This window comes from Falco naumanni, chromosome 12 (assembly GCF_017639655.2).
Source record: "Falco naumanni isolate bFalNau1 chromosome 12, bFalNau1.pat, whole genome shotgun sequence".
Taxonomy (NCBI): Eukaryota; Metazoa; Chordata; class Aves; order Falconiformes; family Falconidae; genus Falco; species Falco naumanni.
The window spans coordinates 10,948,374-10,967,532 of record NC_054065.1 but is presented as its reverse complement, the minus strand read 5'-3'; the positions used below and the strand labels follow the sequence as shown (position 1 = coordinate 10,967,532).

At 38.1% G+C, this 19,159-nt stretch overlaps 1 protein-coding gene across 2 annotated transcripts in view; it reads right to left on the bottom strand.

Annotated features, from left to right (window-relative positions):
• CRIM1 (cysteine rich transmembrane BMP regulator 1) overlaps nucleotides 1-19,159 on the bottom strand; it is a 188,399-nt gene that overhangs the window by 94,943 nt on the left and 74,297 nt on the right. Inside the window, exon 3 of one of the 2 annotated variants that reach the window (XM_040611859.1) lies at nucleotides 5,552-5,794. The exons of the other annotated variant lie outside the window; for it this stretch is intronic. Coding sequence (XP_040467793.1) covers nucleotides 5,552-5,794 — 243 coding nt within the window. The remainder of the gene's footprint in view (nucleotides 1-5,551; nucleotides 5,795-19,159) is intronic. 2 annotated transcript variants of the gene reach the window in all.

Below are 19,159 nucleotides of genomic sequence, written 5' to 3'. Positions count from 1 at the left end.
AATTTTTCCTATCCTAGAAGCTTTAAACTGCAAATATCTAGTTTGACAACTAGATATCTTCGAGAACTCATAAACATTTTGCAATTTCCTATCAGTGAAGATGCACCCAAACCAACCCTTGCTTACAGGAATTTTTTTACGCACTGAATTTGTATACAGTAACATCTGAGAGTTACTAATTTTTCTACAGGAATGTAGCACAAACCCTACCATGGTTGCAGACCCTGAGGTAGCTGCAATACTGTGCAACCTCCTCTGTAGACTGCAGAACCGAAGGTCTTTGATCATGAAACTGTCAACACCTAGGTGAAAATAACTTTATAGTAGAATGTTGACACAAGTATTATTACACTGGCTTTTCAACATATAGAATGTGCAATTTAGGGGCAAGATCTAAATAGCTACCTTGCATCTAAAGGTCCAGGATCAAGGCAATATTTGCATCTCTGATGCAACAGAGTGACCCAGCATAAGAAAGATTTAACATTTTTCCAGAAGTCACGACTTTCTGAGGGTCCAGAGTCTGCTTCTACAGCAGCTAAGAAGCATCACATAACCCTTCCTTTCAGGTCAGATGCATTTCAGCTGGTCCTGCATGAATAACACAATGCAACCTGACGGTATCTGATAATGGTAGTTACACTTTCTGCTCTGGGAGAAGGAGAAAGAAAACATGAAAATATCTCTCCATGGCAATGAATCATCCTTTTTACATTCCTTCACACTTCAGAACATGTTAAATACAACCAGAACAGACAGAGTTCCTTGACTTTCAATGCATTTCTATCACTGTCTGAATCACTTCCCTAACTCTCCTATCACAGGTACTTCCCAGCATCAACAGCTGTATTTACTGATTTTTCTTTTCCTCCCTCACCACCATTGTCAACTTAAAAGCCATTTCTCCAAGTCCATTGAAAACATATCTGTAATTCTTCTCCAGTCCTTTCCCAATCTCATCTTCTCTCTGAAGTTCCTTCCACACCAGCTTCTAACAAAGCATCCAATAAAACAGCACATGTACTATTTCTGTAAGCAACAGGAAAAAAAATAATTGTAATTCTATTTCTCTCAACTATGTATGAAAACTTGATTTTGCTGACCCTTGTCCTTAGTGCAAGACTGCAAAAATTCCAGCCCTGATTTTCAACACTGAAGCTTTACCAGGGTGGAGCACAAGTTACTTTGTGTATCATCACATACTACCTACTAAATTTCGCTGCTGATGTCAGACTTTCCATCAAGCCCTGACTGCACAGAATTCCCCAAAGAAATAAGCCAAACAATAACATACTCTTCACCATTGTGTTTCAACCAAGATTCGGTACCAGAAGAAAACCCCTCCACTTGAGTAAGAGTATTTTTCAGGCTGTGCAGGGATGCTGGAGAAGGTGCGTGAACGAAGGGTCTGACAGAAGGACTGCCAGAAGAACGACAAATGAGCGGTCTTTTCAGCAGACGTTCTGTTTACCATGACAGACGCTTCCCAACGCCTTCCCAAGGATGTCAGGAACTGAGAGATGACACTTCCCAGCTCACCAGATCGCGCAACAACAGCAAAGTCACCAATAGAAGTACAACAAACATCTATTGGGTGACCACCAAAGTAAACTCTTTACCTCTATTCAGAAGTAGCAGCTACAGCTCCTATCACAATTTCAGCAAAACACCTTTTAGAGTTTGACTCTGTCTTTAAATAAACAGGATTTTAAAAGCATCACTGCTCACACTGTTTTAGCTTCTCAGCAAAAGAGGCCCATATATTCATACAAATCTTGTGTCAGGTTATTTTTATTTTTACTGTCAAGACATTATGCAGCTCCATTCAAGACTGTTCCTTCAAACCATCTTTAAGAAAAAACTAAATGTATTTTTGAGCGTGCTTTTTCAGAACCGTAACTCCCAGCTTCCAGCTAAACTCAGGGCTCATGCAGTAAGCTCACTGCTCACGAATGGCCAGTTTTACACAGCTTGTAGGAACAAAGTAGGTTGCTTATGGCACCAGACCAGTGTTTTCTCACCTCTGAGCTTAGCAACCATAGCAAAACAAAAGGGACATAACATAGCTGTTCTCTGTAGGCACCACAACGGCGCGGAGGTGCTTGGTGGAGCAACGGGTAAGAACACTTCAGACAAATTAATCTGGAGGTTAACAGACAGTTCTGATTAAGCTACTAAGTTTCTTCACCGTTCATTTTATCTGAATGCTGATTCCTTCAATCATTGTATTCCTAAAGTAAATGAGGTATAAGAGGAAGTGGATCTCAAAATGAAGGATTTTATTTTTATTCTAATATTTAGTGGTATAGAAGCATTTCCTGTTTTCCCTTCAGTAACTCTGTTGCCAATCCCAGTATTTGAACATACGCAGTTCTCAGCAGAAGACTCCAAACTCAAACGCCACTGTAAGCTGGAGAGCAGTGACATCTTATTTAAGGAACAGAAATAAACACAATTTATGCTTTAATTGCACAAAACCCTTTATATAGCATAAGGCAGCACTGCTACCATAGGAAGCAGTCCTCCCAGCTCCTGGCAATCTGCTTCCACCAGAAAGCCCTTGCTGGTGCCAAACCCCTGCAGAGGCCGGTTAAGCAGCCATGAAGGTGCAGGATGCACATTCTGGTAGCAGCACTCATAGAACTAAAGTTTTTAGGTCTGTGGCAAAGTATGGAAAACAGTTTTCTCTGTTGCGTAAACTACATAGACACATAGATACTATTCAGTAAAACTAGAGACATCGGCCCCATAAGAAGGTCTGCATGAACACCTACCTACCAGGCCTTACACTGTCCATGGTCCCATTTTTTTTACCAACATGGCATTAAAAACAGAGGAAGCATGTAACAGAGCACTGCTAGTTCAGCTCCTCTCCAACTCCTTTCCTACAATTCTTCAGGACACCAAGTAAAACTCTGAAGACACAAGGTTTATTACCAGGCTTATGATGGGCTGAACAAATAATCCTGCCATGTAAAGAGCATTAGCTGACTTCACTTTATGACCACGACTTCAACAGAACCACATGCATCTCTTCATACATACATAAAACCAGTTATATGCTACTGCATATACAGTAGTACAAGTATATATACACACAGAGAATAAATGGCATAAAACAGTGCAGGAGTAGCAGGATGGACTAGGTTGCCTCCAGAGTCATCTGGTCTTCCAACCTACGTTATTCTATAATTCTGTAAGCCTATGAATATACAATCCTAATAAAACAAGACACTCCACTGCCTGTTCTTAAACAAAGACTTTTTTTAAAACCACAGTGGTGAACACGATGGAACAGTTTAAATGGAACAAAACAGCAAGGTTAATGCTGATTTGCATATTTAAAAATTAAATCCCTAAAACTTTCTACAAGAAAGAAAAACATTTAAAAAAAAGATTTCAGTGGTTTTTCAGTTTACAATCTCCTTCATATATCAAGTACCAATTATTTTGTCTATACAAGTACAGTCTACACTCTGAAAATAAAGTTCCTCTGAAAACTGAAAGAAGTTCATATTTGCAAAGATTTGCAGTTTTAAAAAAATAAAAAAAGCCTTCTGTGGCAAGTAATTTGTAGTCTAATAAGATCTGCCAACATTCACCTACTCCTGTCCCTGTCTTCCAGTCTTGTGTTGGCTTGTTCTTCCTAATAGCACTCTGTATATTTCCACACTAATAGCACTCCTCCTTTTCCCCCTAAAGCCAAAACACTGCAAGAAGTAGGGGCCCCACTCACTCTGTGGTTTGTAGTTTAGCCATTACATCTTTCATCCGCTGTCACTGCAGGGATGCACAGAAGTACCCACCTACACTCCTCAGCCTCTTAGCCACTGCCTAAGAAACACACGCTCGTTGTCTCCCAAGTGAGGGAGAACTCTCTGCTTTCCCTTAGCCTCTCAGTTTCTAGTCCCTGTCGCAAAGTTCTACACTTCTCTTAAATCCCATTAAGCTCCTTCCCCAGTCTCTTCAAAGACTCTGCTTGCTCTTCCACCCTCCTAACATGCATCCTCATTTGTCCAGTCCCATGTACCTTCACCCCTGAACTCCCTACAACAAAAAATACCAACTGTTTTAAAAAAACAATGTGCAGTTATGTATAAATCCACAAATGCAATAAATAATGACATATTCAATGTGAAGATTCTGTAATACTAACAAGCTGAAAACACCCTTCAAGAAGTAACATACAAAGGTAAGTCTGGATGGAGTTATTTGCAAACTACAAGATGGGAATGCAAATAACAGTTGGAAGGACATGATAAGAGCTAACATTTATTTTAAGAAATAAAGAAGTAATCAAAAGTCAGCAAGATAACATTCAGTAAAGGCATACTTGCAGTATAAATATAAAGAACTAAAATGTACACACACAGTGGTTCAGCAGCAGTCATGCTATAGAAAGATCTTGGGATCACAGCATTTCACAAATTAAATATAACTCTTGCAAAAGAGTCATCTCTTATTTAGAATTCTGCATGAAAGACAAAGTAATTATTCTACTGTATTTAGTGCTGATGAAGACTCACCCAAAATAGTACTCTGCTTTTGGACACCACATTTTAAAGACATGTGGATAAACTTAAGAAAACTATACAGAGGGGGCAACATAACAAGGAAGGAGCCAATAGAAACTATGCCATAAGAAATTATAGCTAATTCTAGGTAAAAGAAGATTAATGTTGACAAAACGTTCCAGAGAAAAACAGTTGTTCACCAACTATTCAGGACAGAGAATGAAAGTTTGCCTGAATTTCCACACAGACAGATTTGCATGGGATAATGGGAAAAAACGCAAAGGGAAGCACTAGAATACACAACGACTGCAAAATTATCTTCTGTGGAAGATTTAAGAAAATGTTAAACAAGCAAAGGAAAAGCACAGCTTAAACATACTGTTTGCATATAAGATTTTGGATTATTCAATTTTATATGCCTGCTTTCATCCCTCTATTTTTATTATTCATTTTTACCAAAGCCTGGATCAAAAAGAAGAGTGAATTACATCTTACACTTCACAGAGAAAAATAAATCCCAAGAAAGGGTGATTTGTGTTCTCGTGAAATGGAAAATGGGCAAATACTGAAAATGTTGTAAAGTCTTTCAATATGCTCCTCCACAATCCTTTTGCTCTCCAGTTTTTAAGGGTCATCACTTTGTAATCTAGAGAAATATTCAGACAGAAACCTTAACTCCCTGTCTACGCACAACACTTTCTTACTACGAAAAAACTTAGTATAATCTGATCAGTATATAAAGTATGTCACTTTCACTAGTAGCATCCACAGAAATGCAACATTCTCACTAGGCTAGCTTTCCTTTGTTGCTCGGTTTAAATTAATTGAAAAAAAAAAGTAGTAAAATTTATCATAATACTTATCTTTTTTTTTTTTAATGTGTATTGCCCACATATAACAATTTTAATTTTGAAGAAGAATCAGAAAAAATCAGAGGTTGTATAGGCTTTATTACATGCAATTATATAGGTGGTTGTGCTTATCAGACAATTAGAAAAAATTGAAAAACGGGGGGGAAAAAAAGCATCTACTTTTACCTGGTTTACATTCATAGAGATCACAGCATTCCCCAGGCTTTCCTGATGCCTTAGAAACCAATATATTCAAATAGCCAGGCTGGCAAACCTTCCTCAAGCAGCCTGCAGGATTACACACACATCGGCTCGGGAGTGGGCAGCATTCACCAGGAGGAGCGTAACCTTCAATCAAGATGGAATCTTCTGGACAGCGAGGAGAAAACTGGACCTCACAGCGGGCCTTGGAGCAATCAGGTTTCTCTTCTGAAAGGGAGAGAAAAATTAGCATGCCATATAGGTCAGTAAAACACCGTACTGAAGGTGTGAAGATGAGCTCAGATGAAGTTCCCCATCCTCCTCCTCCCCCCAAAACAATAAAAGAAAAGCAAACTGCTGCTGCTGAACTCATTAGCAAAAATTATGGAGTATGCTTAAAAAAAATCTTATTTACAAGAGGGCAGGTGCGTTACAAAACATTTTACAAAAATTCTAGTTTGTGCAATGTGCCTGACTGCTGAGCCACACAGGCTCAGAAACGGCTGCGGAGCTCCACATTTGGCCATGACATTAAGAAACACCTTGTCACATCATGCACAGCCCTGACGTTCACACCTATACCTTCAGTTTCCTACAACTTTCCATATGAGCAACTGATTTCAATGGATTGATTTATTAAACTTGATTGACCCGAACTGAAATTTTACATCTTCAAAAAGCTGGTTAGATGTTCAACAGCTAACCTACTCGGACAGGCCATGCATTAGCAGAAGAGGATTTGTCCAGTACGTGCTCCCAACGCTCACACACTAAACGTGTTTCTATATGCTTCAGTGGCCTAAACAGCAAAAGAGGAGAGGTTCGCCTGGCACTGCCTACAGGCACTAGAGGTTTGAGGCACTGGCTACAGGCACACAGCAGGAAGGAACAGAATATTGAGGAGCAAGGTCAACACGTTGGTGGGAACTGTGACAAGCTGGACAAACAACGAGATAAGACAAAGACAGAATTAAAACACAGAAGAAGGTTCGTGGACAACTGGGTAACACTCTGCCAGAACCTGGAAAAGAAGTCAGGGTCCTCCATTCTCAAAAACCCCAAATCTTAATTCTGGCAAAAATATTCTGCCATACTCTTCAATGACTAAGACATACTGGGAAAAAATCAGACTGTTCCTGTGACTGATTCACTCTGTAATGCAAATGGTGAGAAACTTGCGTGTATCCAAGAGGGTCTCACTTTGCTCAATATACCTGAACGCAGTTAAAAACCAAGTGGATTCCAGACACTCAGAAGAGCGCTATGTTTAGGCCAATGGGACATAGTGAAGTGCTCGGAGGCAACTCAGGGAGACTTCCCAGGCTTGACACCCCCCCCCCCCCCCAACAATAGAAACCCAAGATCTGAATTTATAACTGTTTGTACCAGTCCTTGGTTATTTCCAATTTTTTAAACTAGATGCTTCTACTACAAATGTCACTATTACACCAACAAAATGTATCCACTACTTTGATTGTTGTCATTACTTAGATGCAAAATAGTAGAAACAAGTAAAAACAATACTAAGTTTATAAATCTGATGTTTAAGCCAATGTGATTTTAAAAATGAAATCTCTAGCGATAATTTCAATGACTAAGATGTAACAAATATGAGCATTTTTGATAAAAAGTCAAGAATACTTTCTCCAAAATTTTAGTAACTCACTGTTTTTAGAGTTACCAATATTACTGGATATTATGTTTGAGTTTTCTTAAACAAAAAGCAACAAATGTGTAATTCTGCTTCCAAACATGCACTGAATGTCAGTAACGGCAGTATTTTTTTTCCAGAGGATCATTTTTACACTTAATTGTAGCATATTCTTTGGCATTCTAGGTCATATTGAAAAATCAAAGCAGTATTGCTTGTCTACATGGTTGATTTACTAACTGTGCTTAAGTTTAAATGAAACTTAGAGGGATATAATGCCTAGACACGTAAGTGCTTAGAAAAATATTAATCTAGGTCTTAGCATTAGTAATTGCAAAAGGAAAACACGAATATAAACATTTGCCTCAATTTTAGTCACCAAATATAGCAACACAGAATAACAAAATAATTACATGTATTTCCTTCACGTACAAGTACTTTATATTTTTTCTTACAAGCAACAGAGATTACTAACTTAAATGTGATAATAGATAGTGTCACAACTTTTTTCTTACATTTAAAACCCCCACTATTTCCATCAATCTTTAAAATAGCCTAAGCTAGACATGTATTTTACCTATAATTCTAAACAACATTTGTAAGACCAATTTTTTAAAAAAACTGTCCTTATATTTAAGTTCTTATTGCTTTATTAAACACATTGTTCAGACTGAACATTACTGGTTACAAAGGTTCACTGTGGGATGTTGTATAAATAATAGATAACATACTAGTTTCACTATTTTATTGATATTCTTTAGTTTATGGATATAATAAAAGGCTTGACATTCTCGCTTTTAAAAATCTTTTCATTTTACACTGCATGTTGTTCAGTCATGCCTAGAGAAGTGACACAACAGTAGTGCAGCAGAAGCCCCTGATGTTCATACCCATGTTGGACCCTTAAATTCACAGTTATGACTTGTTTTGCCCTAGCATTATGCGCGCAGTGATTTTCTGATTTACACCACTCACAGATAATTCCATCCTCATGCAGTCTTTCTTGTGAAGAGGCTTTTTATTACACATTTCTAAAAGTTTACCTACTATTTTTACTTTATTGCATTTACATACATACAACTTTCAGAAATGCAAGGTTTGTCAGAAACACACATCTAAGTGTTGGGATTCAGACTATTCAGAACTCTAAATACTTATTTTTAAGACCAATGCAAAGCCTACTGTTGGAGCTGATTAGAGCATCTAGCAAAAATGTGAAGAAAACAAGGATATGTCACTATCAGCATGTAAGAAGCATCAAAGGCAGCTGAAGAAAGAGAAATTCAAAACAGAGAACTGTAATGAGTATTTTTATACTAAACATTCACTCAGTGTTCCAGTCATCATCCCCGATAACCTTTTCCACGTTACTGTGCTCAGCGTAGTTAACTGTAACGGCATACAATAGGACTCTACCATTAAATAAAACCAGCGCAGCTTTCAGAGGAAATGGTTTAAACACAACCAACCACCACCTTGCAAGTACATGTTTATACTTTAATACCTGGTTACACAACACCACTAGATATTTAGAAATTAGACCTAAGGTTTTCTTTTTAGCACAGCATTAGTTATCTTTGTACTTCATAGTCCTGAAAAATAAGCAGCCAACCTCCCCCTTCCTCCTACTACTTCTGTAAATATTGTGCTTCCAAATTATGATCTCAAACTACGCACGTGGTAAACCATTCCCTCCCCAGTATACAAATACAACCGAGCAAGAAGAAAGTCAAATATATTAAACCAAGCTGTGTCAAGCCAACAGACAGCTGTTGTTGAAGAACAGAAGTCCTTCAGCTTCCCTAACTCCAGCGCACAACAGAACCAAGGGCAGGTAAAGACATTTTTTGCAGAGTATATCACGATTTGGTTCTCAATTTTGGTGTGGTTTTCCTTTTATAGAAAGGAGCGAGTGACTGAAATGCTATGTGACTGGCAGTATTTAAAGTGTTTTCTTGTAGAGTCCCTAGTTCATACTTCTGAAAATAATCTATCCAAAACAGAAAAATCCAGAAGCTCCCAGTGTAACATCACTATATTTTAGTTAAAACTTCCAACCAGGTAGCACCATGCTAGCATAACTTCATCCTCAGCCCAGCACCCACTGCAATATACGAAGCTTGGAGTCCTGTTTTACCGCAGTTCAGTAAAAGCTGATGAGGGCTCCTCATTTTGGTACCAAGCCTGAATAAAAGCATTACTTTTAAGCAACCATTCAGAAAAGTTTCAAGGTTTTCCTTCTTGTTATCTCAGCAAATGGCAAGCATACCCATCTCCTCTGTTTATAAAGGTTTGTATATGAGACATTTTTCTACAATTCATTGTACTGAACTTATTTACCTTTTCATTACCTGGTCGAAGAAGACATCAAAATTGAATTTGTTCTCAAAATAAATTACAAACGTTAAACCAGCCGTAAGTGTCACTGCTTTAGCAGGATTCCTGATTTAATTCCATTACATACAGCTATTTAAGATTTCATCAAACAAGAGGAATAATTTAATAGCTTTTTTTTCCCTTTATTAACAAACTTCTATCCCTTACAAATGGAACACATAAGAAAACACGTCAGAGCAGAATAATTAAAACCACAACAGACTACCTCAAAAGACAGAAAGGTAGGGCAATGGCAAGCTGCACTCCACAGAAAACAACTGTGAAATCACTCACCAGCAATGTTTTTGCTACTTTACCCCTTGCACACACCAAACGGGAACTATTTCAAAGTAGCTTCTCAATTGACCAAGGCAGATTCACAATAGCAGCTACGGCTTCTCTGTCAAACACACACGGACACTATAAAGCACTGACCTGTCTCCTAGATGTTGTTCTAAGCTATCGTCCATTACACAAATCAGGATCTTCCTAACCAATATCTTCAAAGTCAAACAAGGTATCAGGACTTAAAAATCCATTTTATTATCTTAGTTTTGATAATAAATAGAACATAAACAATTACTATTTTGTGCCCAGAAACAGGGGAATTTCATTTTTCAAAGTGGTGTATCTAACCTAAAAAAATCAGATTTTCAAGGAAAGGAAGAGCTATATATGTGACTTACTGTGAAATAAATTAATGCATAAAATACTGAAGATACTTATTCCTGAATAAGAAAGCATCTTTACACACAGATTACACAACAAGAAGATACACATGCATCATATTCTCCTAACCCATAATGTAGATCCCCTTACAAGAACAATTTCATACGGCCTTAACTGTACGTAGAAAGACAGTAAAACTATTTCTTAAAGCAGAAGTCTGGTTTTGGAATTAAGAGTTTCTATTCAGGACACTTATCACACTAATTAAAATACATTTTTATCATATATTGTTCTACCTCTACCATTGAAGTAGCTGATAGGTCTCATTTAATAAGTTGACTTTCAGCAAGGCAAGAAATTGCTTATACAACTCACCAATTAATTTAATGAAGTGAGGAGTTGTATACACTTTTGCTGTTTGATTTTCACAGAATCAGACAGTTAATGGAAAAAGCATACACAACTTAATCACATTTCAGCCTCTCCCTTAAAAAAAACAGAAACCATTAACAAGGAGAACAATTACTTGTCAAAGATGCATCCATCAAACTTCTCCTAAATTAAGTCTGAACAGATAACCTACAACCCACTAAGAAAAACTTGGTTAGCTGTGAACGCCTTTATGTGCAAAAAAAGCAGCATTTCAAATGACTACACAAAGAACAGCGACTCTCAGTTTGCTGATGAGGTTTCTCTGTGGGACACATTCTCTTTATAGCCTTTCATCAAACACCATCGAAGCTGGAAGTGCTCTGGTACTGCTGACATCTCACCAGCCTGAGCCAACAAAGAATCTCTACACAGATAAAGGAAGAGTCTGGATCAATGAAGCTTTTACAAACTCTATTCTAAGCCAGTCAATCTTCTCAAGAAATTCAGAGGTGTATCTGGAAAGATAACATTTCTAATAAACCGAACACTATCCAAACAGGAAAACTGACATTTTTATTAATAATTCAAAATAAGACTCTTGTCCTTGGAAACACACTTCATCTCTCCTATAAAAGGCAGCCTCACAGGCCTTTTAATGTAAAATTATTCAGTTTACCAGAGACAGTGCTATTTCTAGGTATAAATTACTACTGGTATCAGACTTGCACAGATTTGCATTTCAAGACAAATTCTACTTTCTATAGGTCTGGAGGTTCAGGCTTCCTTGCTGTTACTTTGCAAATAGCCTGCAACCCCCCCCTGCCATAACTACACTCCTGACGGAGGACACCCTACAATTACCAAGAATAATTGAACCACCCGTTACAATGTGTAACTGAAAAATAACAGCTCAGTAAGTTACAATGTACTGTGTGCTTTAGCATTAAAATGGGGATTGCTCATTTAAAATTCAGGATGTCTCAAAGCCACTTCTCATTGTCATCAGATTTTCATCTCTGAGGCACGCAGGGAAGTTGTAGCATCTCAGAAGTCAAGGCTTAACAGCATTCAAACTGACCCTTCACTGCAACCACAGCGTAGGTATTAAGGAGTGCATGAAGGGGAAGAGAGCAATCTTCAAAGGCTAGGATAAAGAGAAGAAACCAAGATGTGGATTTGTTCTTTTTTCTTTGCCATCTAGAAAAGAGTCTGTCACAAAGCACCAGCCATAAAGCCAAAAGAAACCTTCCCAAAGTTTCTCCATATCAAAAGGTACTCTGTATTTTTTAAATTATGTTTCCCATGACCTTACCAAGTTATTATAGGGAAGTGGAGGTAAAACAGCAAGTTATCAAAGTCTTTGTGCTACAACCAATGCGTTCTCTGAAAGAAGGTAGCTTCTTTAGCTTCCTGAAAGGTTTAGATGATACTCACTAAAACTGGCTACTAGCTAGAGATGTTTTTATTAAGACAGTCACTGAATATAGAAGTCTGGATCTCAGGGTTTTTTTGTTTTGATAAACTAGAGCAGCTGTAACAAAACCCAACTAAGCATACACCACCACCGCCCCTCTTGGCTAGTACCAAAGCAGTATGGAAGTACAAATGATTCCTGAAGAAGAACTGAAAACTTTGCCTTCACCTCTGTATCAAATTCTTTTCCTTCATTACGTTTGCACGCTCTGCTTTGACACGCAGAGAAAGTATACGCCAAGTTTAGTTAATGAGAAAAGCAGAACAGTTAAAGCATTGGTTAGCACAGCAAACGGATCCTGAGATATAACCTAGCGTGGGAGAAAGAGAGAAGAAAAGCCCCGATGGGGGTGGGAGGGTCTTCTCCTCATTCTTCAGGTGAAAGAAAACTGACGCGCGCTTTTCTGGAAACCTTTTCAGGGAGGGATTTTTTATCATTTTGTCAAAACTTTGTATGACCAGAGATGCCTTTACTCAGTCACCATAGTAACGAGGACAGAATGTTTTCATCCAAGGAGAAGGCTGAAGACAGACTATCGGAGGCTCAGGTCCGAATGCTTCCACCGAGACACTTAAACTGTTCTACAGCTGCTCCTTTAAAAACAAGTTTTTAATATGTACACATATGGATATACATATACATACGTATATACACAAACAGGGACAGAGAGAAAAAAATCCTTTTTTTTTTTTTTTCCTGTTAGGTCCCTAAGAAGAATACAGAATAAGAAGCATTTTGAAATAGCTAGCTTCGTATTTCCTTTTTCAGAGCGGTTCAAAATAGAACGTGGTTCACAAAGATTAACATTTTGTATGACTAAGCAAAGTGATCCACTCAGGTCAACATACATGCTTTCAAGACACGTGTTGTTCAGCTTTGCATTTTTGTTTCACTGTAAACCGGTTTTGTGAAATCTAGGCTAAAATACAGCCACTTTTACTGTACAGTCTTACAGTCATCACTGAAACACATACTAAACAATAGGCATACTGTACCGTTACACAGTGGCAGGAAGGAAATATTAAAAGGATTAGGGATAAACAAGAAAAATGATTACCCAGCTGAAGCAGTCAGACAGACAGGGATCGATATCAGAATGCAAAATACCCAAAAGGATTTTCAAGAATCAAAAGGACAGTTATAGTAGATTAAAAAATGAGATTACCTTACACATACAATATGCACATTACTGTATACGGATGAACTGCTAGAAATAAAAAAAAAAAAAAAAAGAAGAAGAACTAGAGCCTGACCTTTTACCTAAAACTGAACTTTATTTAAAATCCATTCTGTTTTTTAAACAAGTTTTGCTTTGCCTTCAAGCATTCTGGCACTCTGGATTCCACATACTACACAGTGGAGCAATCTGTCCCACCCATACTACAGCCTAATCTTCTTGTGATACAACAGGAACAGTTGGCGACTAACCTAGGTTAAAAAACAGTCACACACAAAAAGGCAGTCACAGATACAAGTTTTACTATATACACACTTGTCAATATACATCTTTGCAACACGGTATTCACTACAGATTTGCCAAAGTTTTTTCATTTCAAGTACCAAATAACCAGGAATGAGGATTTCGCCACTCAAGATGGCTAAGGCCAAGAAAGACAACCATCCCATTTGGATAGCAAAGCTATTAGGACATTATAAATCCACCTCCTCAACTTTTTTTCTTTTTCAATACTGAAAATATTAAAAAGAAAGATGGTAATTCAAAACCAAACGCACAGCACAAGTGCAATCAGGCCTTAAGCCAAACCCTTGTCTACAAAAGAAAGGGTTTTAACGGAATCAACGAGTATTCGTCACACCCTGCATCTACGCGGAGATGCAAGTTCTGTGAAACAAATATTGTTTGTGGCAGTAGCTACATTTGGGTTCAGACCTCCCAGCTTAGAAACAGTTCAAGTCTGGGAAACTGAAAGGTAGTTTTCCTTTTCCTCCATTTTCACTTAAAACCTCCTTTCAATGGATATGCATTAACATTTTTAAATATAAATTAACAGCTTGACACCAACAAGTTAACCAAAATCTAGAATGGATAACGTCAGCTTCCTGACGGAACTGTACAGGCAGAGGCCAGGAGCCCAGCCCGCTGCCCTGCGGGCAGGGAGAGGTGTGCCACCCCAGGGACAGGATCCACTGCCACTGGGAGCTGCACTGCTTTCAATAGCAATAAAGCACCTTTACACTTCAGTATTGAAAATCCTTCAGAAGTGGAGAGATGAGCAGGAAACTATGTGTAGTCCATTGTGAAAAGAAAAAAAAAAATCCGTTACCTTCATTGTAAAAAAAGAAAAAAAAAAAACAACCACGAAAAAAACCGTCAAAAACGCCCACAAAAACCCAAAACCAACAACAACAACAAAAACATAAACAAAATCCACAGCCAAAACCACCAAAACCTAATCTAACCAAACTCCAGTGTTTTCAGTGCTGTCGTGACTGGAATAACATTGTACCCTGCAATTTCTTTATATAAAAGAGCATATTATTCTGGATGAATGATACAACTCCTACTATTGCTCAATCTTTATACTGGCAAATCAACTGAAATCTCCAAAGAAAGAAAGAGTATGTAAACAGTAATGAGGTGGTCTCAACTACAGAGCCAAGACTTTAACAGAATGCCAAAACATTTTGGAAGTATCCCAAAAATGAAAATGCTAAATGCGCAACCAGTATAAACTGCATACACTTCAAGGACTTACAAAACTGTACACCAGTAGTAAACGTACCTAAAGCAGAAAGTATTCTTTATGACAAAGATAAAAGCAGCTGCAAACCAAAGCTAATGCTGAATGCGTACCAGAATGATGACAAAGCACAAATATTTGGAACAATTCTGCTCAATATAGCTTACGAAAAACATAAGCTAGCTGTCATCTGGAGAAATAATCACAAGCATTCACTGAAGGAGAGGTACTGCGACACACACCTTGGTGTGACAGAGAAAGGATTTGGATTTGGACACGCAACTTACACCCCTCAAAGGGCAAACACCTCTGGACTTACGGAGAACCAAACGACGTGCTCTACCACTCAATCACACCTGAAGTAGTAGCCTCAAATCACCATTGGCCTCCTAACCAAAGTCTGAAAACATCAGCGTGACAGGGACCCAGAAAACACTTGCATTTGCAACAAATGGAAGCTACAATTAAAATAAATACATGATTTTACAAAGAAATGAGAATTCACATACGTAAGAAGTTAGCAAACTGGGATAAAACTCAGAACAACAAGAACAGCCATTAGTTTTCCGGAATTAGATTTTTAAAAAGCAACTAAGGGGTAAAAATTAACTTAGAAGTGAGGAGGTTGATATTTAAAGGAGCACAACTTTTTGTTATTAGTGAAACTGAATCGACTCCTGTCTGCCCTTCAGTGTTTTATTAAGTTAAGCAAAAATAAATTCAAGATACCTGCTTTCTTAGTTCTCTGATACATACTAATGGTAAAAAAACTCCACCCAAACCCCCAAACCCAAACCCCCAAATCTAAACCCACGCACATTAAAACAAGGACTTAAATGCCTTAAGATACTTTGGCAAGTGAACTCCATTATGCAAAGCAGCTTTCCTAGCTCTTATGTTCGAAGGACCACTGCCTATTTTGCTAGCAGCTCAACCATTTTTCTTAAATTCTTCCACAAAAACACTCAAGATGCATAACATCAGGAAAATCAACCCTGTTTATTTCATTCTTCCCTTTACTAACTTAAGATACAGCTATCAGAAAGTATGAAGAGAGGCAGTTTCCCTCTTCCAGGCAAACAGAAGGTGACTACTTCCAACACCCAAGCATTTCGGGACGTTTTCATTCTCCAGCTGCTATGGTTCATCTCTCTTGACTTCTCTGGGTTGGCTTCTTCCTAAATTCTTCTAAATAGCCCCTCTAAATTCTCTAGAAGTATCTCTAACGATTTTCCATATTACCCAAGATCTTTTCAGCATGACTATTTCTGCTAAAATTGTCTTCCTAGAATGAATTTTAACAAGCCTTACTTTGCAATTCATCAATTACCGAGTCTGCATCAGCTTACTGAACAAAATTGCTATGTGTTGCTTGAGACAACGGAAAAAGAGCTCTAGCTGTAAGCAGAAATATGGCAGCAAAGCAGAAGGGGACATTATAATTTTGGGTTAAATCTATACGACACAGTGAATTCTTGTAAAAATTCTTGGCGCCTTGCAGTGAAGATGTTCTACAATATTTTTACTACATTTCCAATTACAAGAAAAATTGTCAACATGAAAGAATTTACTAAACAGCTCAGTTGTCCAGAAAAAGTAGATATAGGTTTTTACTAGATTTACTTTTGCAGAGAAATGACACTTGACAAAACTCTAGTTAAGAGCATTTCACTGAATACAGAAACGGTGGATATTCCACATAAAACATTATCCTTTATCAAAGACAAAGTCTTCTAATTAACTGCCACATCTCACACTTAAGATGCAAGATGCACAAATAAGCAGTATATCAGAAGACTCAGTTGTAAAAGAAATTAAAGCACTCTTTTCTTTGGTTCTTATACTGGAGGCAATTGCTTATATTCCATGTAAAAATATGGAATATTTAAAATCCACCATTTTCTGGAGGTAGGCTTTCTTGAATCCAAAGAACACCTGCACTAGAAAAAATAAAATTAAATAAAGCACTTAAACATCACATAATGCATTTTGTTAAATCCCATGTTCCTGCTTGCAATACCTGTTTTCAGTGCTAGATTGGATGGATTTCTGTTTTTTCGTAACTATCAATCACACAAAAAATACTATTTATTGGGAAAAACAACAGCAAATGTCAAGAAGGAGCACAGGACGTCTTCGTTTTAGTCTAAGACGTAAGGAGTTTAAGCTTGAGAAAACAGGTGTTCAACTGTTTGCAGAAAAGTTGTGGAGAACTGATCAGAAACATACAGACAGCCAGACAAGTGGAAATTTGATAATCTTACTCTTCCTGCTTCCAAACTACAGCAGTATCCAAACCAGAAATATCTACGCATTTAGGAAAAAGAAAAGGAGCAACATAAGTCACATGCACACATGTATCCATAAGCAGCCCTCCAGTGGACTGAAGACCGCAAGGAACCACAGTACGGGAAGGGCAAACAAGCTGCTCCGTTCTGCAATACCACCGCACAAAACCCAACGTAAGAAGCCAGATTAATTTTAACACCAACTCAGGAATATGCGATATCCGCAGTCTTCATTCCTCACGTAGTCCCTGAACAGGTGCCTGCAGAGGGCTATGCAGGTAGATAAATGCTCAAAACAGACGGTATCAGTTAAACACAGCATCACATCCATTATACGTTAAATGCTACCAGATATCACCACCCTGCTGCATCACCCCTTATTCTACCTCAAAACAGCAACATCCCACAGAGGGAATTAAATATCAGAACTACAAAAAAGCAGAAAGTCAGAGCTTACACAGCACTAAGCTTCTGTTAACACTAGTACAAGGATTTTGCTGACTGCAGTAGTCATTAAACTTGGACCCCTCTATTTCAAGCTGGACGAATGCCAACACCTTTTATCATGAACAAAAGACAGCAAGTCTGGAAAAAGACCAACAATCCTATGCCAAATACATTAAAATAATCTCTCAATTTCAGAATATTGTTGGCTGCAATGTTCTTTAATTAGATTCAGTTTCTGATCTCATTTGAAGCTTACAGTTGTGTATTAACTGGCTAGAAAGCTGGTTCCCAAGAGCAGCTCAAAGGGGAATGATCTACACGACTGCAAGGATGGCAATCTCTTTTTCCCAGGTGTACTGTTTGGATTTATTTATTTATTTAGCAGTCAAAGTAGAAGAGTATCACAAATTACCCTGGCTCAGGGATTTATTCTGATTCTATACCCTGCGATTTTCTTTTTCTTCCTTGCTTATCCTTTCCTCTTAAGTTACGCACTTTCTGTTTACGCCCTCTTTAAAGCAAACCTCCAAAACTATCTACTTCACATCTTTTCTAACCTTTCGTCTTTCTGATGATATATCTCCATCAGTACAACATACAGCAACACACTTTGTGTAACAATCTACCTTACTACAAAATATTATTTTCAGATGCAGAAATATTGAATTAGTGTAATTTCTTAGGGCAGTTTGACTAAGCTTCGAATGCAGATTTAATTGACAAGCACTAAAATGCAGGTTACATAGCTTTGTGGAACATTGTGGATAGTGACAGAAGTTACTGCCAGGAAACTGCAGACACAGTCGCTTTTTGTAAGTGAAGAAAATCAGTATAATATCCAGTAAGATTCCCATGATGGCACTCCTTGCATAGGTCACAGGGACTGAGTCACATCCAAAGCCATTTTCAGATCATACTCTGTACAGTGCATGGCTCAGGGATGAGACACATCAACGTACATTAATCCCACATGTAAGTCTGCAGCAAACACATTAGTTTAGAGAGTATAAGGTTCAGTTATCAGAAAGAAGGCATACTACCTTATTAATAAACTGGTCAAGTACATAAGATGGCACCTAATCCAGAAGAGTGGTATTAGCCTCTCCAAAACAGGAGAGAGCCAGCAGTGACGTATCTGATGAGCTGACAGACTCCTCGGCAAACCTGGGAAAACTCTACCAGGAGGAGGATGACAAACGCAGTTTTGAACAGCGACTACTGAGTGCCCCGAGGGAATGTGTCGCAAGGACACTGGTCCCACCTCACAAGCACACTCTGAGGGGCACCACGAGCAAAAAGACCAGAATTTTAGTTGAGAGCTGTTGTCAGCAAAATTATTCTATTGCTCAAACCAGACTAATGAAAAATAGTAGGAAAAAAGCTGAGGTTACTAGCAAACACTAGGAAATTCTATCTCAAAAGCTGCAATGATCCTTATAACGAAGATACAGCACTGTTCGTATGAACTAACGCAATACATTTAAGAAATCCAAAGGCTGAGAACATATTCCTTCATAGAGTCCAAGCTGAGAAGTGGTATCACAGGAGTCAGCAAAGCCTGAGCAGTGCTAACCAGGAAAGTCTGTTGACATCCAACAGAAAGCAAAAGCTACC